This window comes from Acipenser ruthenus, chromosome 21 (genome assembly GCF_902713425.1).
Source record: "Acipenser ruthenus chromosome 21, fAciRut3.2 maternal haplotype, whole genome shotgun sequence".
Classification (NCBI taxonomy): domain Eukaryota; kingdom Metazoa; phylum Chordata; class Actinopteri; order Acipenseriformes; family Acipenseridae; genus Acipenser; species Acipenser ruthenus.
In genome coordinates, this window is record NC_081209.1 from 27,676,669 (window position 1) to 27,704,363 (window position 27,695).

Sequence of the window (27,695 nt, forward strand, 5' to 3'; positions counted from 1 at the left end):
TAAAAGCAGGACGACTGTAAGCCAACGTTTTTTGGGGTTTTTTTTTTTTTTTTTTCAGTCCACTGGCAGGAGGAGTCTTCTTGGCTTAAAACCTCTCTCTCTCTTTCTCTCTCTCCCCCCTCTCTCACTCTCTCTCGCACTTCGCCCCCCTATCTCTCTCTCTCCCTCCTCTTTCTCCAGCCTTTGACAGCTAAAGTTGTCCCCGGTGTGAAAAAGGATTCTTTCTGCTCCCAACACACATACGCGGCGCAACTCCTGCCTGTGTCCTGGCTGCTGAATACGGGGCCCTTGAGGTGTCAGGGCAAGCAAGGATCTTCTAACCCAGGGGAACAAAATATAAGACATTACAGCAAAGACATAGAAAAATAATCCTTAAAAAAATTAAAAAGGGGAAAAAGAAGAAGAACTAACCCAAAGAAGAAATTTAAGTTGCAAAAAAAAAAAAAAAAGGAGAGAGAAATTTCCTCAGCAAGGTGTATATGGGACTTCAATTACTGGGACTCTACTACATTGTTTAAGGTAACTGACATCATTTTACCAAGGGCAGAGAGAGAGAGAGAGAGAGCGAGAGAGAGGTACAGTTAATTGTAAAATGCACTCAGCCATAATGGCAGATATTTAAAGTTTTATAGAACTGCAAAAAAAAAAAAAGGTTCAAATATTCTGGTAAATTAACTTGAATGGAGCTGCCCAGTTTAGTGGTAAGAGTGTAAAAACAGGTATTTACTTGTTAAGAAAGTGAGTCCAGTTTAAGAGCAAGCAGCTATGATGTGAATGGTTATCATAAGGAGAGCGTGGGCTTAACAGATCAGAGAGAGACTGATCTGAGAATATCCCACATTGACTTATTGCAGTTCCTTTCTATATATATATTTCTGCATTTGCATGTATTTATTTATTTATTTATTTGTTTGTTTGTTTGTTTGTTTATGTGTGTATCGGTTTGGATTGCTTGATCGATTGATTGATTGACTGACAGGATAACTTCACTGAACGTTAACTTCACAGAATAGAAATAAGGAGGCTCTCTTGTGATTTAGTTACTGGTGTGCCCTAATCACTGGCAATGTCCCTGCATACAGAAGCAGTCTCTAGTTTACAGGTAGGGTTTATAGCATGGTTTGGGCAATTCTCGCTTACCCAAATCTCATTCTTACCTAAATCTCATTGTGCTGTTACAGGTGTATTTGTCCTGGAAGAGTCCTTTTTGATAGATTTCAGTTCTGGTGGTATGCAGATCTGTCTTTATATCAATTGAATATACCTCTTAATGCATCACACATTCATTTGAAGCAATGAGTTATCAGCAGGTGAGAATTGTCGCTCACAAGCGTTGCAAAGGTTTTGGCGGCAAAAGAGCTCCTCACACATTGGTTGCCTAGAACTGAGTTAAAACAAGTGGTGCAGTTTGATAACTGTCGAACTGCAGAGATTTCCAAATCTAATTACAAGAATTGAACTGTTTAGATGCAGCTAGCCTGTTGCTCAAGCCAGTTTGACATAGCTAAACTGCAAGGATGGGAAATAGATCTCTTTGGAGTTAATCTAATGCGTTTTCTGATATGGAAGTCAATGGGGGAGATAGAGATATCTACTGCTACTTCACAATACATTACGTGAACTAACTGTACAGGAAGAAATTATGTTACTTACATTTTGATTTATATTTATAATTATTATATAACAATAAGTTAGTATATATGAAATCCTGCAGCTCATTTACAATACCAAATTCAAGTGATTCATCTCAAAAGGAATTGTAACTATTGACTATCAAATGCTTGAGTAACCCTAACCTCTAAGACAGGTTTAAATACATGAAGAAAACTGATTCTAATGACTTCCCTCATTCAGTTTTACTGTCCCCTTGTATAAAACTGCTGTGGTGTATATCGTTCGCCCAGTTCAAACCCTTACTGCAGTAGTGCATGTATATACCATACCCTGCTAATTCATTTCAGGGTTTCCTAGCAACCTAGTAGAATACCGGGTTCTGACACTCCAAGCTAAATCGAAAAAAAAAAAAACTTGATTAAAAGGAGCTGTTGTGTTAGGATAGGATTTCAGTAGTGCTACCTGAATTATACTTAAGGTACCAGACTGTGTGAAGTTTTTAGGAAGCCTTTTTAGGAAGCCTGTGTACCTCCGTGCATTCCTTGGCATGGTGGAAGCACAGAAAGACACGCATAGCAATGTGAACATATTTGTTTGAAGGGAGCTGCTTTAGAGTATAACATATGTCACAGTAGTTTCCACAGCTGACCTACTAGATAAATAAAGATAATGTATTTTATAATATACTGTATAATATGGAAAAAGCACAAGAAGGTGCAGTGAAACACAGTTAAAGCACAGTGAAAGCATCTAAGCATGTCAAGCAGTATTCAAACCGCATAAATAACAGTAATGCTTTGTATAAGCAAAGGCAATTTCGAGGTATACTGCAGAATTACTGTGTGAATTACTGTGTGAATTTACCACGGTAAACTTCTATAGAGGGTACTGCAGTTTTCTTACTGTCTAGGTATTTCTTCTTCTTTCGTTGTTGTTAGAATCAGTTCTACACATTTCCATTGCCTTTACAAACCCCTTGCCCAAGAGATTCTAGACCTAAACCCATGTGTTTCTCCTATCCTATCCTATCCGTCGCTGTATTAATATGCTGTATTAATACTGATATGCTTAAGTATGCATGTGCGTTGAGTTCAGACATGACTGGTGTGTGTTTTGCCGGTTCCAGGTATTACAGTCCCATATGTGCTTTTCGGTGATTATGTGTGTTTCTGTGGGCTCGGGGCTGTAAATGCTGCTGTTGTTTTTTGGCTATTGAAATTCCTGGCTGTTGCAGGGTGCTGACATTGCTGCCTATTGATTCTTAAGAGCCCTGCCAAACGTTGACCAAGCTCATGGCTTTTCTTTGGCACCTGCGCCTTGCTACATAAACACCCTCGTACGACTATCGTTTTCAACTGGAAAGCTGTGGAAACTCTGCAAGACATGTACTGAGCTACTGGACAGAAACTTCATTTCAATTGGATTAGAATCGATTCTCCAAAATATTGTACTAATGAATCACCTCCAGTGCAGCTATTCTATGTAGTGAGCAGTCATTCTGTGAAGTGATACAAACACATTGTAATTCTAGGAGCAGGTTTGCTTTTATTTTATGTTCTAATGAAAGATTGTAAATGTAGTACCCATGAAAGGGAAGGAGCAATGCCATTGTTGTCAGCTTGCTCTTACAGTCCGGTCTTCTGATCTGAATCCCCACTTGCCACTTAATCTTAGACATCTGTCTTTGTGTAAAATTGTGTGGTAGTTTCGTGTTTGCCACCTGATTCATTTCACTAAGTACCTGAGCGAGGCCTTTGTGTATTAGGCAAGAAAAGCTAGTGAATTAGCCTATCAAGTCACTTTGGAATTGGAATTATATAAATTCTCAAACCGCTGAAAAAAATTCGAATTCTAGAGCCATTATGGTTCTAGAAATAAGTGGCGTGGACCTCAATAGCAGAATAGAGTGTTCAAAATGAACTTCATTGGAGGAATAGGGTGTTCTACTGGTATGGACATCAGTGAGAACAGAATGCTATACCTTTGCATGAATCCAGATGTGTACAGTGCAGTCTTTTTCTGCTGGCCCTAGACTTGAATGTGGATAGTGTTCTGTTGGCATGGCTGTCAAACAGAACAGTATGGCCTAATGCAATTAGAGTGTTCTATTAGCATGGACCTCAATGGCCACAGCCTTTTTTATTGGCATAGCTCTCAAGGGTAATAGAATGTACTATTGGCATGACCCTCAATGGAGTATAGAGTATTCTATTCAAGTGGACCTACAATCAAGTATATGATATGATATATGATATGTGTTAAACTGGTAGCCAGATTCCTGGTACCTAATCAGTGTGCTGTAGGTCACATGACGTTTTTTTTTTTGTTTTTTTTTTTGCAATTAGCAGCACACGAGTGAATGTAGCTGGCAAAGAACTATATTGTAACAACATATTCAATACAATGCAACAGTTGCATGTAGACTATTTAACTTCATTACAAATGCAATTTAATACAAATGCTATTTGGCCCTGAAACAATGAATTATTATTGGGTAGAGATTCATACATATGAAACTATCCTATGGCTCTATTGTGCTTAGTATAGGACCTTTGCATTGCCATCACAGTGCCACTGAAGATCAGTTGGTAAGGGACCCTCCCTCTGAGGCAGTGCCTCTCTCCCGGCCCCCGAGGATCTGGCGGGATGGTGCCAGGTATGACTCGAGGAGGCCAGGGATGGGGTGTTGTTTGCTTCTTCAACCCACATTTAAGTCAAGTTTAAAGTCTGGGCCAGGACAGATGTGCAAATATTAGAAGTGCATGATGCAAGGGCTCTGTGTGTGTGAGAGAGCTGGGGATGAAATCTGACAGCACAGGAATTCTTAGTGCACTGCTCCTGTTTGCATGTCTGTGAATGTATGTATACACAGGGCTGGACCAGTCCTGCTTGTGACTGCATTCATCAGCAATCAGTGACCCATTCTCAATCTCGATGTTCCCTGGGTTCATCCAGGCAGTCCGGTCAAGACCAGCATTATCAGGCGAGACTCATTTTTGGTTGGATAACTCTTGTAATAAGTCTGATCAGTTTACAACATATTTAGCAGGAGGTGGTACTTCGCCATGTTACTATCAGCACTACAATATGTAGTAATACAGGCCTATGAACAGCACACTGTGGATGCACGTCATCTGCGTTTCCGGTTTGCGCAATACCTGGCGTTGAGGATGCCTTTAGTGTTTTAAAAATGCCGTTGATCAGAATGGGACATGCAGATTGCAAGTGCAGTTCATTTACAATGCACACTTTTTAAAAGTTCACTTCTAAATGTATTTTCAATAAAAATGCACAAAGCTTTTAAATGTCTAATACTTTTCATTGTTCTGTAGTTGAAAATGTATTTCAATGTTACTGTAACTTCAATAAGAACTGACAGGATGTATGTGGCTTAGAGTCCTGATAATACGAATCTTTTTTTTTTTTTGCTGGTCCCTTGAAATTCGACTGTAGAGGACCTGATCAAATTCTGCACAGGTTTTACAGTCAGCTTTTGGCAATACAAGGTCATATTTAATGAAAATGAGCTGCAGTTTTGCTGCCACCTGCACAGTGCATACAGAGGAAGAAGATCTATACTTGCAACAAAAAAAAGAATCACTTAAAACGACTTGGCATGTGTTTTTTGATGATCTCTTCCTTGTTTGTCCACCAAGTGCCACAAGATGGCGCAGGCTCCCTGTTCCTTCCCTGAACAAATCGTGTTCTGTGTGCTTTAGTTTCTCAACAAAAGGAGTCTTCACAGCTGCAGTGGCTACACACAGTGCCAGCAGTCTTACACACAGTCCCAGGAGAAGCCAGGAAAATTCTTTAAAAGAGAGGACTGTTGCTCAAAAATAGCCAAACCAAAGTCCAAGGCAACAACGGAAACCTTAAAGTTTACTTTAAAAAAAAAAAAAAAAAACTTTCCAGTAGTTCTTTGTAATTCAAACAGAACAGGCAGTTTGTGTGTGAGGGAGCGTGGGGCATGTGTGTTCATCTCACTCTCCTGTAACCGTTCTGTCAGTGAGGGCTGAAGACAGCAGTACTGTTCACCTAAAGCAGCTTTTCTGTTAAGGCAATGAATGAGCATTTGATGCATTAAGCAGGCAAAGCAGTCAATGTCTCTTACTGGCTTTAAATGACCAGCACTGAGTTCTTAAATTGAATCTGTGTGCTACCAAAACCCAGGTCTCAATTCTCTGTGCTTCTCAGATCAGCCCAGTACTGAGCTCACTGTATGGAATTGGCTGGCTCTCAGTACTCAGTTATCTACGGTACATTGCATTGAAGTGCTGTGCCTCAGTCAGGGTTATCCAATGTGAACTTGCTGTGTTTGATGGTCATCAAAAGCCTTGATGAATCAGTGGAAACTCCATACTGGTCCCCCCCCCCACATCTTAGCAGTTCATTTAATTCTTTAGATGTTTTTTTTGTGTGACTTTCGTTAGATATTCAGTGTGCACTGGTGAACAGGCAGTGTTCTTTGATAATGTTCTCATCTGAGTGCATGACGTAAGTATTTCCATTAAGGCGATGAATAAGGCTGTGATCACTGTTTTTATAACCTCGCTGCCACTGGTTTTAGTCTGTAAATGGAGCTGTTGATTATTTTCACTGGCTTGTTAGAGGTTAAGAAGTTTATCACCACGCAGCATCTGGGATTTGAATGCCAAGTTTACATGAGGGGTTCATTACTGTTATTAACCAATACTTTCTCTTTCCAAATGAGCGTCAGGGCACTAGTTCCATATGCAATACTGTAGCTCTGTATTAAAGGCTAGCCCAAGGTCAGAGGCGATGGCATTTCTTGAACGTTCATGTTGTTTTTTCCATGAATGAGAAAGGACTAATAACCATTTTGAGCCCCTTATAGGGAGTGGAATAAGGAGTGAAAGAGACACTTCTTAGCATTGTGTCATAATATGGAGGAAAATAATTTTAAATTAAGTCACAGTTGATTTTAAAAATGGTTTATACTGGACAGAAAGGAAGTTTTTTGGTGAATAAATCCTGGTTTACGAAGCTTATAGCTTTTTTAGTGTTTGCTACTCTGTGGTTACCAATAGTGAAGATGGAGTGTGTTTCCAGTTGGCTTATCCAGTAGAAATGTAATAAACATGTTCAGTACATCAGTAAGTGTTCTGCAATGTCTGGGCTCGCAGTGCAGCGTCACATGTCCACTGCAGTGATGTCCTACCACTTATCAGTTCAGTGACATTAATCGACATTTTCAGAAATATATTCTTCTTCACACTGGAGCTTTTTCAAGATAACAGGACTTTTTCTTTTTTGACATTGTCATGTAAAGATGGTATAGTCCAGTAGACTGATGTTTCAGCTGTTTCACATTCCCAGAGCCGTTTGCATGCTTCACAACACTGATAAAGGCAGAAAGCCAAAATGATTGTCAACTGTTTCAGGTGTGCTCACTAGTGTATGTGGTTGTACTGTAGGTGTGCTCACTAGTGTATGTGGTTGTACTGTAGGTGTGCTCACTAGTTTATGTGGTTGTACTGTAGGTGTGCTCACTAGTTTATGTGGTTGTACTGTAGGTGTGCTCACTAGTGTATGTGGTTGTACTGTAGGTGTGCTCACTAGTGTATGTGGTTGTACTGTAGGTGTGCTCACTAGTTTATGTGGTTGTACTGTAGGTGTGCTCACTAGTTTATGTGGTTGTACTGTAGGTGTGCTCACTAGTTTATGTGGTTGTACTGTAGGTGTGCTCACTAGTTTATGTACAGCCAATAAGACTCTTTGTATTCACTTCAACCTTGTCCAATGAAGTCAATACATACAACTGGGCTTATAGTGGTTATAGCTGTGGTACCAGGATGTATGCTAAAACACTGGCAATATGGTCTAATCTTGTGGTTAAACCTAACAAACTGACCGTGTGGCCTAGTGGTTTCAGCTGAAAGACTGGGAGGCAGTGTGGTCTTGGACAGTGTAGTTAGAGCTGAGGGACTGGGAGATGTGTGAGCTGGTGGTAATTGCTGAGGTAAGGCAGTGTGGAAGTCATCAATGCAATTACTTGAAAAGCCATACTTTTATTAAACAATAAAAACAGTTGACATTTCTGAGTTGAAAGCTATGTTTGTGATTGAGATTTCTGAGTTGAAAGTTGTGTTTGTGATTGAAATTTCTGAGTTGAAAGTTGTGTTTGTGATTGAAATTTCTGAGTTGAAAGTTGTGTTTGTGATTGAAATTTCTGAGTTGAAAGTTGTGTTTGTGATTGAGATTTCTGAGTTGAAAGTTGTGTTTGTGATTGAGATTTCTGAGTTGAAAGCAATTGTGAGTATGAGTATGAGTATCAGCACACCCCTGGTTCTTCATCGGACTGCGTGCCATGAATAGTGCTCAGAGGGGTTTAATACTGAACCCTGAACCCCCTGGTTCTTCATCGGACTGCGTGCCATGAATAGTGCCCAGAGGGGTTTAATACTGAACCCTGAACCCCCTGGTTCTAACCAACTTTCTAAGCCACTTGACTTGTACTTACACTGATTACTTCAATAGACAGTCCTGTCCCAGCAGTTAAAGTGTGATTGCTTTCAAATACAAAGTGCTAAATGTCTGATTGAAAGGAGAAGGGGGACCCTCTAACCTCAAGCCCAGCTTTAAATAGGTCTGTGCAAAGTAAGTGTTACAGATCCCAATCTATAATTGCTTCGTGACTGTGCAAGGACATTATTTTCCGTAATGAGAGAGCTCTTTGTACACTGGCAATGTACAGCCAAAAGCACCTCTCTCCTGCTGCCAGATACTACAAACGTATTAATTTCATACATCTACATTTATACAGTGCATGATTATACTGGATTATAGTGTAGCATGGGAAGGAGATGTCAGGACCCTTAGAAGTTTACCATAGTAAAAGAACAGCAAAGTGTAATAAAGCATAGCGACAGCATGGTAAAGCATAGGTAGGCATTGTAATGAACAGCAAGATATAGTAAAGCATATTAAAAACGTGGCAGCTCCCGAGTGGAGCATCTGGTAAAAGGCACTCCGAGTGGAGTGCAGGACGCACCCTATAGCTTTGAGGTCGACGGTTCGAGTCCAGGCTATTCTATTGCCGACCGTAGACGGGAGCTCCCAGGGGGCGGCGCACAATTGGCTGAGCGCCGCCTGGGGGGGGAGGGCTTAGGTCGACCAGGGTGTCTTCAGCTCACCGCGCACCAGCGACCCCTGTAGTCTGGCCGGGTGTCTGCAGGCTTGCCTGTAAGCTGCCTAGAGATGAGTTGTCCTCCGACGCTGTAGCTCTGAGGTGGCTGCACGGTGAGTCTGCAGTGTGAAAAAAAGTGGTCGACTGACGGCACATGCTTTGGAGGACACCGTGTGTTCATCTTCGCCGCTCCCGAGTCAGTGCGGGGGTGATAGCTGAGCCTAAAAATAATTGGATATGCCAGATTGGGAGAAAATAATAAAATAATTGGTGATTACTAAATTTAAAAAAGAAAAAGAAAAAAACCTGGCAAACCAGGGTAAACTGTGATAAATGTGTAGTGTAAGCATGGGAAAACTGTAAAAATACAGTGTAAAAATAGCATGGTAAACTTTTATATAGGAAATCTAAAAAATAATAAGGAAACTTGTGTCATTTAACACGTCTAGGGGTCTGGCAATGACACCTCTTTGGAAAACACAACAAAGAAAGGCCCAGTTTCTAAAAAGGTTGGAAATGTGACATAGTGGAATATTTCCACCTTTTAGCAGCTGGGAAAATATTAGGAAAAGTTCAGTAAAGGATATCGAATTTACCATATAAAAAATATACCTGAAAGAATGGCCTCTTGTTTCAAATACACCCTCCCTTTAATGCTGTATACCAAATTGCATCAGAAGAAATGCAAGGTTTTGTAATACAGACGCTGTCAAAGAATTTGGTTGAATTCATATTGACAAAAACTACAGCAACACCTCAGAATGTAGCCTTCAGAATGTAGTCTTCAGAATATAGTCTTCAGAACGTAGTCCTCAGAATGTAGTCTTCAGAATGTAGTCTTCAGAATATAGTCTTCAGAACGTAGTCCTCAGAATGTAGTCTTCAGAATGTAGTCTTCAGAATATAGTCTTCAGAACGTAGTCCTCAGAATGTAGTCTTCAGAATGTAGTCTTCAGAATATAGTCTTCAGAATATAGTCTTCAGAATATAGTCTTCAGTACGTAGTCCTCAGAATGTAGCCTTCAGAATGTAGTCTTCAGAATATAGTCTTCAGAACGTAGTCCTCAGAATGTAGTCTTCAGAATGTAGTCTTCAGAATATAGTCTTCAGAATATAGTCTTCAGAATATAGTCTTCAGTACGTAGTCCTCAGAATGTAGTCTTCAGAATGTAGTCTTCAGAATACGTCAATGGTTTGCCTGAGCTCAATGGTAGAATTCTTAGGCCACACATTTGTTTCAAGACATTTTCAGACAGTTATTCCTTGACAGATCTCACTGTCCTTTCAGTCTGTATCAGCGCTCTCTCTCTCTGTCTCTCCAGGTGAACTATGACCACTTTGCTCCTACTGTTCGCTTGTTTGCGAGTCATCGCAGCGACAATCTCCATCGAGCTGTCAGGTGAGTGATCCCAGCTTCCTTACCATAGCCCAACCACACTCTTCAAACCTAACACTGTACCTGTCAGGATCTCTAAGCAATCCCAAACAATCCAACCCCTCAGGACCTTGGGACTGCTTTTAATCAAAATGGAATATTTCAACCTGAATAGCCTTTTTTATGAGTTTCCTCCTCCTGCATTAAATCTACTGTACAAGTTATAATTGTATGATGCGTCTGTTCTTATTGCATTTTAAACTCTTTCAGCATTAAGTAACCTCACAGAAAAACCACCCTTGGATAATCAATTAAATTGTGTCTCATAATGAAAAAAAGAAAAATGGACATAGATACATATATTTTAGATTAGTGTATTGGTGTGTTGTTTTGAGTGGAGTTATCTTTCTTAAAACTGTATGCAGTTTTGAAAGCGCTCAGCCTAACCTAGCTACAGTGCATCAGTAAAATTAAAACTGCAGGCAAACTGCACTTTAATCAGAGTTGTTTCTGTCCCTCTTACTGTGCTCCCTCCTTCCCTTTCCCCATAGACCCAGCTAGTGCACTGAGCGTGAGCATCCCGGGGCAGTCTCCACTGCGCCCCCTGCTGGGCAGCTCGCTGGTCGTGCCCTGTTACTTCCTGGACAACACACCCCATGACCCCAGCGACCCCAGCGCTGCCCCCCTCGCCCCCCGGATCAAATGGAGCCGGATCTCCAAGGAAGGCGAGTCGGTCATCCTGGTGGCCACAGAGGGGAAGGTGCGAGTCACCTCCGAGTACATGGACAGGGTGACCATGGTCAGCTACCCCCTGGTGCCCACCGACGCCACTCTGGAGATCAGCGAGCTGCGTACCAGCGACTCGGGCATCTACCGCTGCGAGGTGATGCATGGCATCGAGGACAGCGAGGACACCGTCGACATCCAGGTCAAAGGTAAACCCTGCCACACGCAGACGAACTGACAGACGTTTCACATTTTATCATAAACGAGCATCGTGAAACCCGAGCTGGTATAGCTGGTGCACGCGCAAATTATGGGTCTGATGAGCATTGAACCTGGAAGAAGTGCTTTGTTAATTGATTTTCCTGGGTATTCTCTCTTCCACATGTCTAGGATGCATTTATATAATAAGAAGAACTTTGAAAGGAAATTCATGTCACCATTCATAAATGGCAGGCAATATGTGCACCTACATACAGCTTACCATTATGAATTTGAAGTTGTATTATTACTTCTAGGATATAACTGTGCTGTTACGCCCTTTCTGCAGGCATTGTATTCCACTACAGAGCTATCTCAACTCGCTACACCCTGACCTTCGAGAAGGCCAAAAGTGCCTGCATACAGAACAGCGCCACCATCGCCACTCGTGAGCAACTGCAGGCAGCGTACGACGATGGGTTCCATCAGTGTGATGCTGGTTGGCTCTCAGATCAGACCGTCAGGTGAGCTACAACCTTCCACCTCCCCCAAACATTTAGTGTCCCGTTTTTCAGGAATATTCCTGGATTTATACCAGGGCTGTCCAAAGTTGGCCCATCCACTTCTGGTCTTTGTTCCAACCCTGTTTTAAATAGTTTAATTGAACCAATTAAACCTCCATCCAGACCCTGAAGTAGTTCATTATATAATTGTACCTGTTAAACCTGGAGTGGAATGGATATCATTTAGTAAACAGTGTTCTGCAGTCTTTGAAGAACACATGTTGAATTATTGTACGGTTCCTACCCTAGGTATCCAATTCACAGTCCACGAGAGGGTTGCTACGGTGACAAGGATGAGTTCCCTGGTGTCCGAACGTATGGAATTCGGGAAAGTAATGAGACGTATGATGTGTACTGCTTCGCAGAGGAGATGTCAGGTAACAATGCCTTCCCTAGTTATGGAATTATGAATGCAAGGTGAAGTTACAAAGCTTGAACTAAACCTACATACTGTCCAACAAGTCCTGAAAACTGACTGTTTTCTAGGCTGTTGAAGGTTCAGCTGTTGTTTGCCCTTCTGTGAATACAGGCATCTATTTCAGCTATCACACAGCTGCGTGTATAATATAATAAATCTACAAATTAATTTAGAGTTGAAGGACGTTTAGACATGACACTGTTTAGACCATTAAAATGTACCCTTTGTGTCATCTTCTCTGTGTTTCTAGAATTAACGGGTGCCATTCTCTTTCTTGCACTGCAGGCAAGGTCTTCTACTCCACCTCCCCAGCTAAATTCTCATTCTCGGAAGCAGAGGAGCAGTGCATTAAGCTGGGCGCCCAACTAGCCACCACTGGGCAGCTCTACCTGGCCTGGCAGACGGGCATGGACGTGTGCAGCGCGGGCTGGCTGGCTGACCGAAGTGTCCGCTACCCCATCTCTATAGCCAGGCCAAACTGCGGGGGCAACCTGGTGGGTGTCCGAACCATCTACCGCTACCTGAACCAGACTGGCTATCCCTACCCAGACTCCCGCTATGAGGCCATCTGCTACCAAGGTGAGTGGGCCGCTTAAGCTTCTTCTTTTGATTTTAGCAATGCGAGGTAAGCTGGAACGCTTTGTTGTGTAAGCTCAGCAAAAACATTTTTGGTCGTATGCCTTCCTGCTTTTCAGATGAACCAGTGGAAGCTGTCACCGCGGCGACAGACGGATACCAGGCTACGGAAGCAGAGGAAGTGACCACAGAGTTTGGCAGTGGTCTGCTGACCGTTGAGACCTTCACTGAGGGCCCGGAGCTCTTCTTCACCCAGGTGACTTCGAAGGGGGAGCTCCAAGGAGAGGTGGTCACACTGGAGCCTGTCGACCTGACTGGTACTCCCACGGTGGAGCCCTTCACTGCCACTGAGGTCATCGAGGGATTCCCCCCCTCTGTCACCATGGACTTCATCTTTCCTGGAGACAACGTCACGGATCTTCCCTTGTCTCCACCCCCTGGCATCACCGAAGAGATCCTGACCCCAGAGGCAGCTACGGCAGAACTCACCGGCACCCCAGGGTTCCTGGTGGAGGAGCTGATCAGCAGGGTCACTGCCGCCCCTGAAATCGCCTTTCCTTTGGTAACAGAAGGAGCCGAAAATGCCACAGATGTGCAGGAGGAAGGCAGCGCCCTGACCACAGAGCTGCCACCCACTCCCCTCCCCCTGACAGGTGAGCCTTTTTTACACATTCTGTGTGTGAAACTGAGCGGTACTCTAGCTGCAGATAAAAGTGATGTTAAATATATTTGTTTTTCCTTGCCAGGTTTGGTGTTCCACTACAGGGCGATGTCCAGCCGCTACTCTCTCACCTTTGCCCAGGCTCAGCAGGCATGTCTGGAAAACGGTGCCGTCATCGCCAGTCCGCAGCATCTCCAGGCCGCTTACGAGAGTGGCTTCAACCAGTGCGACGCAGGCTGGCTCTCCGACCAGTCCGTCAGGTAAGGCAGACACAGTCGTCCCTCCGTCTGGGAAAATAACTGCTGTTCGACTCTTTGTTTATATATACAAAGGTGTTTAATTCTGTGTATAATCTTCAATGTACCTAATCAGATTAGTTAGTTAACTGCAATCTGCAATCATATTTTAATTTAATTCTAACACATATTCTCTAGGAATAAAACAATTGTAAGAACTTTTTTATGTATTACCAGGTATCCAATCGTCACTCCACGAGACAACTGCTACGGTGATATGAACGGGTTCCCTGGTGTAAGGAACTATGGTGTGCGTCCAGCCAGCGAGCAATACGACGTGTACTGTTACATCGACAAGCTCAGGGGTAGGTGGGCACTTACATGAGAATGATCAAGTGAATATCATGTGTATCATGTGTAGCATATTGTCAGTTTAAAGATGTCATTGATAACTGAGGCAGTGTCTATCTCATCCCCAGGTGAGGTTTTCCACGCAAGCTCAGTCGAGCGCTTCACGCTTGAAGAGGCCTTGTCATATTGCCTTGACCGGAACGCGACCCTCGCCACCAGTGGAGAGCTGTACGCCGCGTGGAAGCAGGGTCTGGACAAGTGCCGCGCAGGTTGGCTGCTTGACGGCAGCGTGCGGTATCCCATCACCACCCCCAGGCCCCTCTGTGGTGGGGGGAAAACTGGCGTTATCACCGTCTACCGGTTCCCCAACCAAACAGGCTACCCTGAGTCACAGTCCAAGTATGACGCCTACTGCTTCCGAGGTGAGTAGCCTTTCAACTTTGTTTCCTGTATTACCTCATAAATAATCTGGACAGTTATGCCATTATTGGCTAAGACAGCCCATAAAAGGAACTGTACTTGACCAGTTCACAGACACATTAGAGGGACACATTACGTCGTAGGTAAGGCTGTTGTTGTTACATTGAGCTCTTTTAGACTACAAAAGTGTGCCATATAAGGTTGCAGCAATGCCATCCTAAACCCCCAGATCTGCTGTTACTTCCTATTTCATTTTATTGTTGGAGTAAAATACAACTACTAAAGAATGAAAATCATGATTCCTGTTTTTTTTTTTTTTACCAAGCCGCTGAGGAGGAAGCTGTAACTGCATTCCCAGAGTTGGAGAAGGTGACCAGACTGACCCTTGAGGTGGAGCCACCACTCACCCCCACAGGGCTGGGGGAGTACCCTGTCACTGGCATGCCCCCTTATGAAGATGAGCTATTCACAGGCACAGAGGACATGTTGCAGACAGGTAACAGTTCAGTTCAATCTTCCTCTTACAATACCACAATAGTTGTTATGTTGTAACTGTCACCTCATAGTTTGGGTCCTTCCCTCTCTCACCCAAAGGGGATTTTGAAAAGATATTATACTGCTGAGCAATCACGTGTTAAGATGATAAAAGTGGATAAGCTAGTGTTACTTCTCTCTTGGTCTCAACCCCACTCTTTTCTCCCTCTCTCTCTCTACACAGTGAACGTCACGGCCATTCCCTTGATCACTGTCCCACCCGAGGACATCAGTGGCTCTGCGTCCAGCGGGCTGCCATCTGGAGGAAGCGCCATTTCTTCAGGAGATGAATCAGGAGTCATATCTGGAGACATATCTGGAGACATCTCAGGGGACGCCAGTGGCAGTGGAATTCCAGAAGTTAGCGGGGAGGTCTCTGGATTTTCAGGCACCAGTGGATTGACCTCTGGGACCAGCGGTGAGGGGTCAGCTATAGATGTGACCCTGATTGACTCTGAACAATTTCAGTCTGGCCAGGGATCCGGTGACTTCCAGGAAGCTGGACGGGAGATTTCAGGAGAAACATCTGGATTCCCATATATCAGCGGGCAAGGATCAGGAGACTTAAGTGGGTTCCCTTCCGGGTTCCCTTCAGGGTTCCCTAGTGGGGACTTTTCTGGTATCAACGGACTCTCGTCAGGGATTCCAGACATCAGCGGGTCCGGAGTGACATTCATTGAAGGAGGTTTTGTTGAGGTGATACCCACACCACAGGTTGAGGAAGAAGCAGGAGCGGGAAGCCTGGAAGAAAGTGGCATTTCATCTGGTGATGCCAGTGCAGAATACAGTGGTCTGCCCTCTGGAATTTATGATGCCAGTGCAGACTATTCTGGGTTCCCTTCTGGGTTTCCAGACATGAGTGGCGACATTTCTGGAACCAGCGGACTTCCTTCTGGCTTTTCAGGTACCAGTGGGTATTCATCAGGTATCATCATTTTGGATGGAGATTGGACTGAGATTGAGACCAAGATTCCAAAAATCGAGATTGAAGCAAGAGAAGATGTGGAGGCCAGCGGTTTGCCTTCTGGAGAATTTTCTGGAATTTCTGGAATAAGTGGGCTTCCATTGGACACAAGTGGAGACGTGTCAGGTTTCCTGGACTTAAGTGGTGAGGGTTCAGGAATACCAGACATAAGTGGACTTTCATCTGGAATCCCGGATTTTAGTGGTTTCACTTCCGGAATTACAGATCTTAGTGGACTTTCTTCTGGATTCCCTGAAATTACTATGGTAGATCCCGGATTGGTGGAATTAGTTCCCTCAACTACCAGCGTGGAGCAGGAGCTGGGTGGTGGGCCGTCCGTGCTTCTGGAATTCAGTGGTCTGTCATCTGGGGATGTTTCAGGAGACTTTTCCGGATTACCCTCTGGTATAAGCGGGGACGTATCTGGGATGATGAGTGGACTTCATTCAGGGGATCTGGACTTCAGCGGCTTACCCAGTGGATTCCCCTCCGGAATACCAGACATCAGCGGATTTGAATCTGGATTCCCAGATGTGACCCTTGTAGACTCCAGCCTTGTCAAAGTGACAGAAAAGCCAGACGTTGAGCAAGAACTGGGAGAGGGTCCTTCTGGATTTCTGGATTTCGGATCCGGAGAGCCAAGCGGGTTCTCTGGACTTCCAGATATCAGTGGAGCATCAGGAATCCCAGATATCAGTGGCCTTCCTTCCGGGGAGGTTTCAGGAATCTCTGCCAGTGGAGATGTATCAGGGTTCACAGACATCACCTTCCTTATCCCGGAGGAGGTGATAGAAGTGGCACCCAAGCCAACGGTATCCCAGGAGCTGGGCAAGGGGCCCCTGGAAGCAAGTGGAGAATCATCTGGGATACCTCTAGCAAGTGGGGAGCCATCAGGAGCCCCAGACATTAGTGGAGAAGTTTCTGGAATAGCTTCCAGAGATTTACCTGCAGTAATTCTGAGCTCAGGCTCCTCAGACCAGCAACTTACAAGCAGTACTGGTGGTCCACAGGAGACACTCTCAGAAACAGAACAGGCCATTCCTGAAGTACTCGTCACTCCACCTGCACCCATTGCACTGACCACTGCCCCGGCAGTGATATCCATAGAGACACCATCAGTTCTAGAGGAGACAGTCTTGGAAGGTACTGTAACACATTACACTTTAGCCTCAATTTACGTATGTTATTGAATAATGAGTGTCATTAAAAAAATGTTGGCTTGGGGTCAAAAGCTTAGCAAGACAAGCCTGATGATTTTCTGCAAGCCACAAATAGTGAGAAGATGGCAATGCTAATGGATTGTAATGAGCTAAGAGGTCACCACCAGGAAATGTTCTTAATTTCAGTAGTGGGAGCGGCTGGAGAAGCTCATGCAGAATATATGGCTGCAGTGAGGGCTGTAGTTTGAGTAGCTTAGTGCTAGGCTGTGGTTAGAGTTGGGCTACAGTGTGGGAGGAAGCAGGCTTGAGCAGGTCAGTGGTTAGAGTACTTGGGGGCAGTGGATTACCTTGGTACCGAGTGCTAGGTTCCATTGCTTTTCAGGAACTTCCATAAGGCTATAAATGGCAGCTGGCATGGAAAAGGGTTCTGGCTAACCTGGTATTTGATTCTCAGATATTCCCGACCCCTGTGTTCCAAATCCGTGTGGCACAGGAACATGTGCAGCTCAAGACGGGATCGCATTCTGCCGGTGCCCGCCAGGACTGACCGGAGACGACTGCCAGATGGGTAAGTTCAAGCTTTGGGCTGTTTATTCTGTATTTTAAATTTCATTTGAAATAAATTATCTTCATCGCAGATCAAGACGCATCAAGTACACAAAGCACACTCCTTACAACATGAAAAGCAGGATACACTGTATTCTGTGGACCATTGTTGTATTCAAAGAAGAGAAAATACTGTAAGCTATGTTATCTTTTGACAAGATACTTCTTAAACATTTGAAATGTTCAGAAAACCGCTTGACTGACACTGTGCTTTTATTTCACAGAAGCTGGTTTCACAAATAATTGTCAAATTGCTCACTGGTACTGGGATCATCCCTGACTATTAAAAACATATGTGTACAGTATGGCTGAGACCCTCCGATGTATGAACCTGACTTGCTCTTTTTGCGTGGTCCGTTGCATGCTTGGAAAGGAAATAAAGGTTTGGAGTTCTGTTCCCATCTCACCCACAAGGATATTTGTCTTTTCAAATTTCATTACAGGTTGATAACAACAAAGCATGTAAACATGACCCCTTTAAACACTGTGACACTGTTGTTGGGTGTGCTTTCTCGTGGTATGGTTAGATGTTCCCTCAACGTGTTTGTCTGAATCTCTTGCTGAGGCTTGCAGCTGCCTGTTTGAGGCAGGATCAAGCCTGTGAACAATTTGCAAAACAATTTTGGATAACTTTTGGATGGCAAATCTTGTGTTCTGTAAAGTATGCTAAACTGCGGTTATGGGTCTTGTCATGGTGAATAAAACAGCACCTGACTTAGCTCCACGCAGAGTAACCAATTGTTTTTGCTTGCAGTTGCATACTCTACACTTCATCCTATATTTGGAATTCTCCAGAAAGGTTGTTTGGCACAGTTGGGTGTCAAATTGTAAAGCCTGGTGTACATCATATTCCTGTTCAGGTTACTGGGAAAGTCAGCGCAATTGAGAAGCATTAGAGCTTTTGTTTTCTATCCTTGTGTTTGGTCTACTTGTGTCTTCGTTGTTTACTCTTTGTTTGTTTGTTTGCTTGTTTGTTTTGTGTTGTGGTGTTCAGCATTTCACCAGCCCTTGTTCTTCAGTGTTGGTGTGTTGTGTGGCCTGTCTACTGAGCTGATGTTCTTTGTGAGAGGAGACTTGGTTATTTGTGTTGTTTTTGTAGTTGTGTCTGCCTGTCTCTGGGAAAGCCCACACTCCTTTGCTGTTTCAGCCTAACTCCATTTTCATTTCTCCAGCGCACTTTACAATTAATAAAAGCTGAGCCCCAACTTGTTCTTTTGCTTCTGTTTTGAATCGGTTCACTAAGTCGCTGCTTATAAGTTGTTGATCAAGACATTATTAAATACCTTAATTTTAAACACTAAACTCTCAGAATATCATTAAGAACTCTGAGAACCTAGCAAGATACTAGAACACTTTTTTACTCATAAAATCTCATTTATTTTAAGTAGGAGTAGCTCTCAAGAGGCCAACCTTTACACAAAAAGAATGAATGTTGAATTGTACTGTATACACTGCATTTAAAATGATTATGATCTGATGTGGAATTTAATAAGGATCGTAAAAGGAACCCAATTCTGCAAAGGAACACAATCGAAGTAGCAAAGTGATTTATTGCTTGGAAAACACTGAATGCTATATATTAAACATTATTGAAGATTTACTGTGCAAAACTCAGAGCAAATACATACTCCCTATTTCAAGTAATTTCTGAGTATTTTTACAGTAATTCAGTGATTGATGAACCACATGGTAGCATGCCAAGATGCATCTACAGTAGCTAGTTCACTTTCAGCCCAGGACACAGGATTATACCAATTTCACTACTGTGTAAATTAATCAGACTAAACTATTAAGCTGCCTGTCCATCGTCGTGGATAATTGCAGAGAAGCAGAATACTGTTTTTAGCTAACATGTGATTCCAGCTATCCACACTATTTCTTCCAAACAGTAACAATGAAATAAAAGAAACACACACAGTTGGATGAAATTGGACTGAACTTGTCAATGCCTCATTATGAGTATAACTGCACCAAACATGAAACTTCTGAAATGCGGATAACAACTGAAGCAGCAACGTTAGTGGCACGATTCAAATAGAGCCCCCCTCCCTTCATCTGCTCCCTTCCTCCCCTGCAGAGCAAGAACACCCCGTCTCGCTCTGCTCCTCTGGGTCGCATTCCCAGCCAGGAATCCTAACGGCAGACCCTTCGTTTCTTGCAGACATTGATGAGTGCTACTCGGGCCCCTGCGTGAATGGAGCTTCCTGCATCGATGGCATCGACTCTTACAAATGCTTATGCCTTCCCAGCTACGGAGGGGACCGCTGTGAGAAGGGTACGATGAAGGCTTCAGCTAATTTTACTAACAGCCGCTCAAAACAGGAAACAAAAAAAAAACTGCTTGCAACGCTCGTTCGGTGGTGGTGATGGGTGGTTGGTGATCTCATGTGGTGATTCATCGAGTTGTGTTTTTGTTGATGTTTGTGGATATTAAAGGTATTGAACAAAGAGCTATCGTGGTTTTCCTGTTCAAAATGACCCCCCCCCCCCCTCCCCACAAACCTGCTCCATCCCTGATGTTGCAATGTTGAGTGATGCACTGCAGTTACGGAGTCTGTCATGCACATGGAAGGTTTCTGTATTGATTCTGGTGTTCTGTAGATTAAGCACTCTATCCACAGAAAACTCATTTCTCACTAATTGCTATACACCGTTCAGATCACGCACCTAATATGAACTGCTGCATAACATGATCAAACCGCTATTAACCAGTGTGTAGATAAAGTGCTCTTATCTACTGCAGAATCGCACCCTATCTCACCGCTGCATTAGCACACAGGCAGCCATGCGTGTGTGCTGTGTATTTTAACCGCTCGCAGGTGGCAGGTTTAGTAACTTCTTCTTGTTTCATTTTACTGTACGCTTTTGATTATGATTTCTTCATTGGCGAGTTCATTGTATTCTCTTCTTTGATCTGTGTTTTTCGTTGCAGACTTTGGTATTTTCTCAATTTACAAAAAAGATGCTGCGCTGTGCACGCCTTTACATGATCCAAGGTAGTTCTTCGATATGAGCGTAGTGGGTTCTGCCACAACAAACCGTGGTCCTGAGCCAAAATAATAAACCAGTTTCTGACCTAACTTTGTTCGCACACGTCATTGGTAGGGACCGTTTCATGTTAGTGGTGCATTGAATGAAAGCGTTTGGTTCCTTCGAGTACCTCAGGTGAGTCTCCGATTCAGATTGCCCTGTCTCTGTATTGGAAACCCCTTGCATAGCCCTCACAGCTCAGGTTCCTTCAGGTACCTCAGGTGAGTCTCCGATTCGGATCACCCTGTCTCTGTATTGGAAGCCCCTTGCATAGCCCTCACAGCTCAGGTTCCTTCAGGTACCTCAGGTGAGTCACAGATTCGGATCGCCCTGTCGCTGTATTGGAAACCCCTTGCATAGCCCTCACAGCGCAGGTCTGGTTTTGTACCTGTATGTTTCCTTCATATAAAAACCTTCTTACTGCCAAGACACTGGGTGCTGTTGTCAGAGCATGTCAGCTCAGACTACAGTCACAAATAGTGTGGGATACTAAATGGGAAAAGGTCAGTTTTGTGCAGCTAGAAAGAGCTGCTTTGCCTCAAGATTTCCTTAAGACATACAGATAAGGATATGGTTTCAATGCAAAAGCATTACGATTGGGTGTTTGCAAAGCAATGTCAACCATTCGACCAATCACTGTACTCATGAGCACACTTGTAGCTACAACGTGAGTCCGCCATCAGGTTCTTCTTAATCATTTTTCGAATGCGCGATGGGAGGTGGCGTAAATCTTTTTTTTCACACTGGAAAGTCGGGTTCCTCACCTTTTCTCACTCCCCTGGTCCGTCCCCGTACAGATTCTCTATGTATCTGGAGTGTAATACTCCAGTGGTATGATTTTGCCCACACCTACTGTTCCTGCAGACTTGGAGACCTGTGAGGAAGGCTGGATGAAGTTCCAGGGAAACTGCTACCGCCACTTCCCTGAGCGGGAGACCTGGGTGGATGCAGAGCGCCGGTGCAGAGAGATCAGCTCCCATCTAGTGAGCATCATGACCCCTGAGGAGCAGGACTATGTGAACAGTGAGTACTGGAGGAATGGGACTCTTTAGCTACCTGAGCGGACGCACTATAGAAATATATTGCAGACTGTAGAAATGTTCTTCAGAAATGGGCTGAATTATGCATACGAATGTCAATGGAGATGGCCTTGTTTGTACTTATGCTATATCAAGTGAATGCAAAAGTATAGTATTTCTATTAGGTAAGTAGTCTACTGGCCCAATTTTGAAGCAATGGTATAATGGTATACAACTAGTTAAATTTCAGTAGTTTCATTACCCTTGAAAATAGGGCTTCAGGAATCCCAAATAGCATGCAACACTAGCTACTGAACAGCATAATGTTAAAAACGATGAATTAAACACAGAGCTGAAATATTACACAATAATTCCATGGCTAACACTTAATATTCCGTGTGTGCTGTGTGTCCCAGCGGTGCTTCAGATTCGCATGCATTGCAAACCCAGTTGCTAAGCTGTACATATTTGACTGGAGGACACCACAGGTTCTGTAATCTCAATGTGAAATGGCACGGAGCTTCTGTTGACTGCAGTGCTGTTCTATAGAGTCAGACTCCTGTTTGATATCGATCACTGTCTCCCCTCCAGACAACGCGCAGGACTACCAGTGGATTGGACTGAATGACAGGACGCTGGAACACGACTTTCGCTGGTCCGACGGACACCCCCTGGTGAGTCCTGGCTGGCAACTAAATGCTGCGTCCAGCCCTGCTGTGTGATTAATAGACGATTAATGAACTTTTCAGGCGCAGGTTCACACAGTACAGAGCCTTTCCCAGCCGTGTGAGAGCTCAATGTGCTGGCAAGGCCTCTGCGAGTGAGGTAATGAGCCAGACAGTTTAATCACACAGCCTTTCTTTCCCCAGTGAAAAGACACGGAGATTGTATGTGTTTGCCTTTTTTAATTAAAGGTTTTTGTGTGAAGGGCTATTTGGAATCCTTCCTAACTGCCTTAAATCACACTCCAAATTTCCACTGTCATCGCTACTGCCACCTTCAGGCAGTACCCAGGACTGCAAGCAGTTGCAAGAGAGAGCGCGAGAGAGAGAGAGAGAGAGAGAGAGAGAGAGAGAGAAAGAGAGAGAGAGGGAGTTTATTTTTTTTTAATATAACGCTTTTTGTCTGGTTTTGTTTTAATAAAAACAGCAATATGAGAACTGGAGGCCTAACCAACCGGATAACTACTTCAGTGCCGGAGAGGATTGTGTGGTGATGATCTGGCATGAGAACGGGCAGTGGAACGATGTGCCCTGCAACTACCACCTTCCCTTCACGTGCAAGAAGGGCACCAGTAAGTGCCAGACTGAAGTACAGCGGAGCGCCTAGCGCACAACCGTCACGTAACCCCAATGTTATCAGCCCACCCCTCCTGCCCACTAAGATGCAACTAAATGTAGGGTACTGCAATGTTGTACACAGAGCTTGGAATAAATTGCACTAAAGGGCACAGATGTTTTGTGATTAAAGCGGTTTGTGGCATTCTTATTTGCCCAGAATCCTATTCGTGCATGGTGAAGCAGTGTTGGCATTTTCTATAGAGGATTGTCAATCTTCACTAATCAAACCTTTTCACACACCCCTCCAATTTTTGACATGACCCTCCAATGTATGCTGTCATCTTCACTGTATGCTGTCATCATTACTGTATGCTGTCATCTTCACTGTATGCTGTCATCTTCACTGTATGCTGTCATCATTACTGTATGCTGTCATCTTCACTGTATGCTGTCATCTTCACTCTATGGTATGCATTTTATTATCATGATAGGGCATTCGCCGGAAGGCTTTATTTTGTGTGTCAAGCTGTGGAAGCTGACTGACCCTGTTGATTTAGGGTTATTCTTACTGTACAGAGAAAGGCAGCCTACAAACTTGTCCATAGAAGCTAACAAATCCTGGGCGTGTCTTTCTCTCCCCCAGTGTCTTGTGGATCCCCTCCACTGGTAGAAAACGCCAGAATGTTTGGAAAGAGGAGAGACCGTTACGAAGTGAACTCAATAATCCGGTACCAGTGCAACCACGGGTTTACACAGCGCCACCTGCCTGTGATCCGCTGCAAGGCAGATGGAGAGTGGGAGCAGCCTCGCGTGGAGTGTATAGAGAGTGAGTGCCCCTAGCAGGTGTTTCACAATACACAGCAACACAGCACTGATCATACAGAGGCATGGCTGGATTTGTTGCACACCTTTTTTTTGTAGCAGATCGGTTTATAACAACATTTTAGTAGAAAGTCACTGTAATATAAATTGTGCAGAAAAAGGACATGATTCTAAAACTGTCCTTTGAAACAAATGCAGAAGTAATAATTATAATCCTCAGCATAATCATATTCATAATCATGTCTCCCTCTTTTTCCAGCCACCGTCTACAGCCGCAGACTGCACAAGAGATCCAACAGGAGTCGATTGAGACAAGCCGGCAGATCTTGGGGAAAACTCAGATAAAAAGGGAAAGGGGAGATTTATAAAGAAGAAAGATTTTTAAAAAGATAATTATTTTAAAGAACATTTATATAAAAAAAGAGAGTCATTTTTCTGTCTGAAAAAAAAATAGATTATAAAATAAGAACCACCCATCTTGTATATACAAACACCAAAGCAAGCTAGGCTTGAATCTGTAGAGTCCATGTGGCTAATAATGTATTGGTTTCCAAGTCTCACTCGGTGCCTGTTATTCTGGGGGGTGGGGTAGGGGGTGTAAGATAACAAGATTTTAATTTCTTTTTTTATGTTGTGCCAAACACATTGTAATATTTGTATTATTATTTGTACTCTTATTTCTTATTATTTTAAAGACATCAGACCAAGCAGTGTATTTGTAAGGACTTTAACCAATCAGCGAGCTGGGATATGGACCGTATTTTCAGGCAATCTGCAAGGGCAACCCAGAGGCCCCATCCCCAGCCATATTGAAATGTGCCCCTGACAGTGCAGATGAAAACATCAGTACTTGTAATTAAAATAGCTCTGATTTCCAGAGGCTTCAAAGCAATTATAGCAAGTTTACTCAAGAATGATAAGAAATATTTTACCCAGAGTGGTTAGTATGATTTACAAATTCCCATCCCAAAGCTCCCACAAAAGCCCAAGATTCTCAGTTCTTCAGTTCTGACAGTGTAGGCATAGTCAGCAACCTGGTAATAATTGTAGTATAAGAGGATCTTAGAGCCAGCATATACAGTACACCAAACTCACTGTACTGTAGGGATCTGAGAGCCAGCACATTCAGTACATAGGAGGGAACTCAGTACTGTGGATCAGAGAGCAGCACATTCAATACAGAGCACACATGGGTTTACATTCCACTGACAATTCTTGGTATTTCTAGACAGGTAGGTCTATCAAATGTGAATCTAGACTTATTTATTGAACCTTGTTGCAGTAGCTCCAGTCCTGAACTGGCGCAGCATCCTGCAGTTTGGTCAGCCTGGCACACTCCACTATGGGTGAGGGGCTGGGGGGGGGGGCAAGCTCCACACATTTTCTCCTGCCAGTTCTAGTCTGTTCTTCCCCAGAGACCGTGCAGTGCATGGCGTCTCTCCGAGGATCGTTTCTGTAGTGAAAATCTGCCCTAAGCAACTGTCCAAAGTTTTTTTTTTTTTTTTTTTGTGGTTTGCTCAAAAAAACCTCTCCTCATCTCTTTAAAAACACTCCGAACTGTACAGAATGGATCAGTTCAATAACTGAGTTCAAAACTCATTTTTCTCATTTTGAACGTGCGTTGTTTAAGGTAGAGAACGCTGCACACAAGGTGGCGCAACCCACAATTGGGTGACCTATTTTAAACAGTTTAGTACGTAGGGTTGTATATCAAATCATTTCCTTTTTCAATCATGGTTTAAATGTTTCAGTGTGAAGGGGGGACCAACATCCAGATTGGCTCGTTTCTGGAGGAGTATTTTATAGCTGCGCACTGAGGCAAAATGACACCAGAGTGAGAAGGAAACCAAACCAGAGGTGGTCCGGACAACAGCAGCTGCAATCTACATGTATTAACATTCCTGACAAGGGGTTGCTACCGTATGAAGCATCCCTGCCTGAAATCCCACAGCCCTCACAAGGCTACAGTGCTGTATGTAGATGCAGTATTTTATTCAAATGAATGAACTATAAACAAGAATGCTAAAACTAGACAGTCAGCATGATTTTCTATATTCAAAGAGAAAAAAAACTGGACACAGTTGCTTTTAAAGAACAAAGTTGTGTGGTTGTTTTGTTTTTTTGTTTTTTTTTTAAATGCCAGTGATATCCAACAGCACTCTGCAGCATGCAAATGTATCCCAGACTTAAAAAGAACAAGAAATGATTATTTTTGAATTCTTTGTATTTGCTCAGACATCATGGAGAATACAAAATAAAACTATCTATATTGTATTATTAGTGGGACTGGGGCTCTGTGTGTGTGTGTGCGTGAGTTTGTAATGCAGGCTGTGTGTGTGTGTGCATGTGCCTGTGTCTGTGTGAGACACCCTGCTCGTGTCAAGCTGTTGTGTGCCTGCATGCGTTTGCACACTTTAGTGTCTGTCTGCATGCAAGTGTGCGAGAGAGCTACAAGGCTTTTTATTTTAGGACTCACAGACCACAAAGGCTTCCAATTTCATGCGTTAGAATTAAAATTAGTTTTATTCTTTTACCAGACTAAATGGCTTAAATGAAAACACGAGGACAAATACAACTTTGAACATGTAATCAACATGTATTTCAAGCAAACAGTATTATTAGCTGTAATTTCAGTTCATAAAGTAATTATTGGCACGTAATCAGCTTAAACCAATCACAGAACAAGCAGGTTTTTGTTTTTTGGGTTTTTTTTGGGTGGGGGGGGGAGCGGAGGTTTAATGGTGTGAGGTAGTTTTGAGTAAATATAAGGATGTGTTTTGCGTAATCATCATAAAACGACAGGCGTTTCTTTGTTCTGCACTGGGGAGAAGCAGACCTCATCCCTGGACTCAATGGAGTGTCTATGAGAGGGCTTGCTGTTCTCAAACACACAACCTGCCTTATTTTTCTGACATTTCACCTTTCTAGCCCAGAGATCCTCCTCACACCAAACACTCACCCGCTCTTCATACTGTATCATTTACACAGGGGACCCCTAGTGGATTCAGTGGTCATTACATGGAAGTCTTATTTATTATTCTGGTGTGCTCCATTTCTTAAAGGGGATAACTGCAAGTAGCAGGTTGGCATCATGTTTAACAAGAGACCCAGTAGGTGTTTGAACCAATCACATCAGTTTCTTAACACAGCGCCCCACTGTGGCCGGGACTGATCAGCGCAGGGTGGACGTGGCTTGCACTGAACGCAGTACTGTATGTGCTTTATTCTTTTACAATATTTAAAAAAATAACCAAACTGAGTATTAACAGCATAATCTAGCTTAAAAAAAAAAGATGATTACATTTTACTTGCTGCTTTATTTTCTCATTTCGACGTGTGTGTGTAAAATTAATAATAATGATAATTCTCTTTGAGTTATTGTTGGGTTATTTTGATCTTGTTTCTCTGTCCTGCCTCGCTTGTCATCAAAACAAATCCAATATTTTGCTAGTTTGAGTTTATAGGTAGTTGTAAGATTAAGTCAAGAAGGATATTATTGTCTTTTAAAATGTATATTTTCTTTAACATTATTTTTGATGCATTTTGTTTTATTTTTGATTCATGTATATATATATATATATATATATATATATATATATATATATATATATATATATATATATATACTCGGATTCCACCTGAAATTTGGATTGATCCTGCGTGTACCATAGAACACCATTGCTATATTACTTGAACATATAGATATGTAACTGTATACACTGTATTTCTAGGGTTTCAATTATATTTCTCGTTTTGATGACAGCATTTGGTAGCTTTCTTGTAGCACAGTTACAGTAGTTCTGTACAGTAGAAGGTCATGTTTCTGTAAAGGAATGTTGCTCTTTTGCTTTTATCAAACTATTTTCATTAAACTGAAGGAGATGTTGCCTAAACTGTCCTATGAATTACTACATTTACATACATGCATACACACATACATGCAACCAAATGAACAAACACACTCATGCATGTGTGGATTTTATACATGAACTGAC

At 43.0% G+C, this 27,695-nt stretch overlaps 1 protein-coding gene across 2 annotated transcripts; it reads left to right on the forward strand.

Annotated features, from left to right (window-relative positions):
- On the forward strand, window positions 1-27,587 carry LOC117964296 (aggrecan core protein-like). Of its 2 annotated transcripts, XM_058995382.1 has the most exons (20): window positions 1-16; window positions 181-519; window positions 10,084-10,160; window positions 10,688-11,071; window positions 11,410-11,584; window positions 11,873-12,000; window positions 12,327-12,620; window positions 12,737-13,270; window positions 13,364-13,538; window positions 13,752-13,879; window positions 13,994-14,287; window positions 14,611-14,781; window positions 15,004-16,926; window positions 17,398-17,511; window positions 19,711-19,824; window positions 21,444-21,602; window positions 22,190-22,272; window positions 22,748-22,892; window positions 23,522-23,704; window positions 23,960-27,587. In XM_058995382.1, exons 3-20 carry the CDS (start codon window positions 10,091-10,093, stop codon window positions 24,043-24,045), a joined length of 5,160 nt encoding a protein of 1,719 aa, XP_058851365.1. In that variant the 5' UTR covers window positions 1-16; window positions 181-519; window positions 10,084-10,090; the 3' UTR covers window positions 24,046-27,587. The 2 variants fall into 2 exon arrangements, with proteins under 2 accessions (XP_058851365.1, XP_058851366.1); XM_058995383.1 differs by lacking the exons at window positions 1-16; window positions 19,711-19,824 and having other exon boundaries at window positions 95-519.
- The last annotated feature ends 108 nt before the right edge of the window (window positions 27,588-27,695 follow it).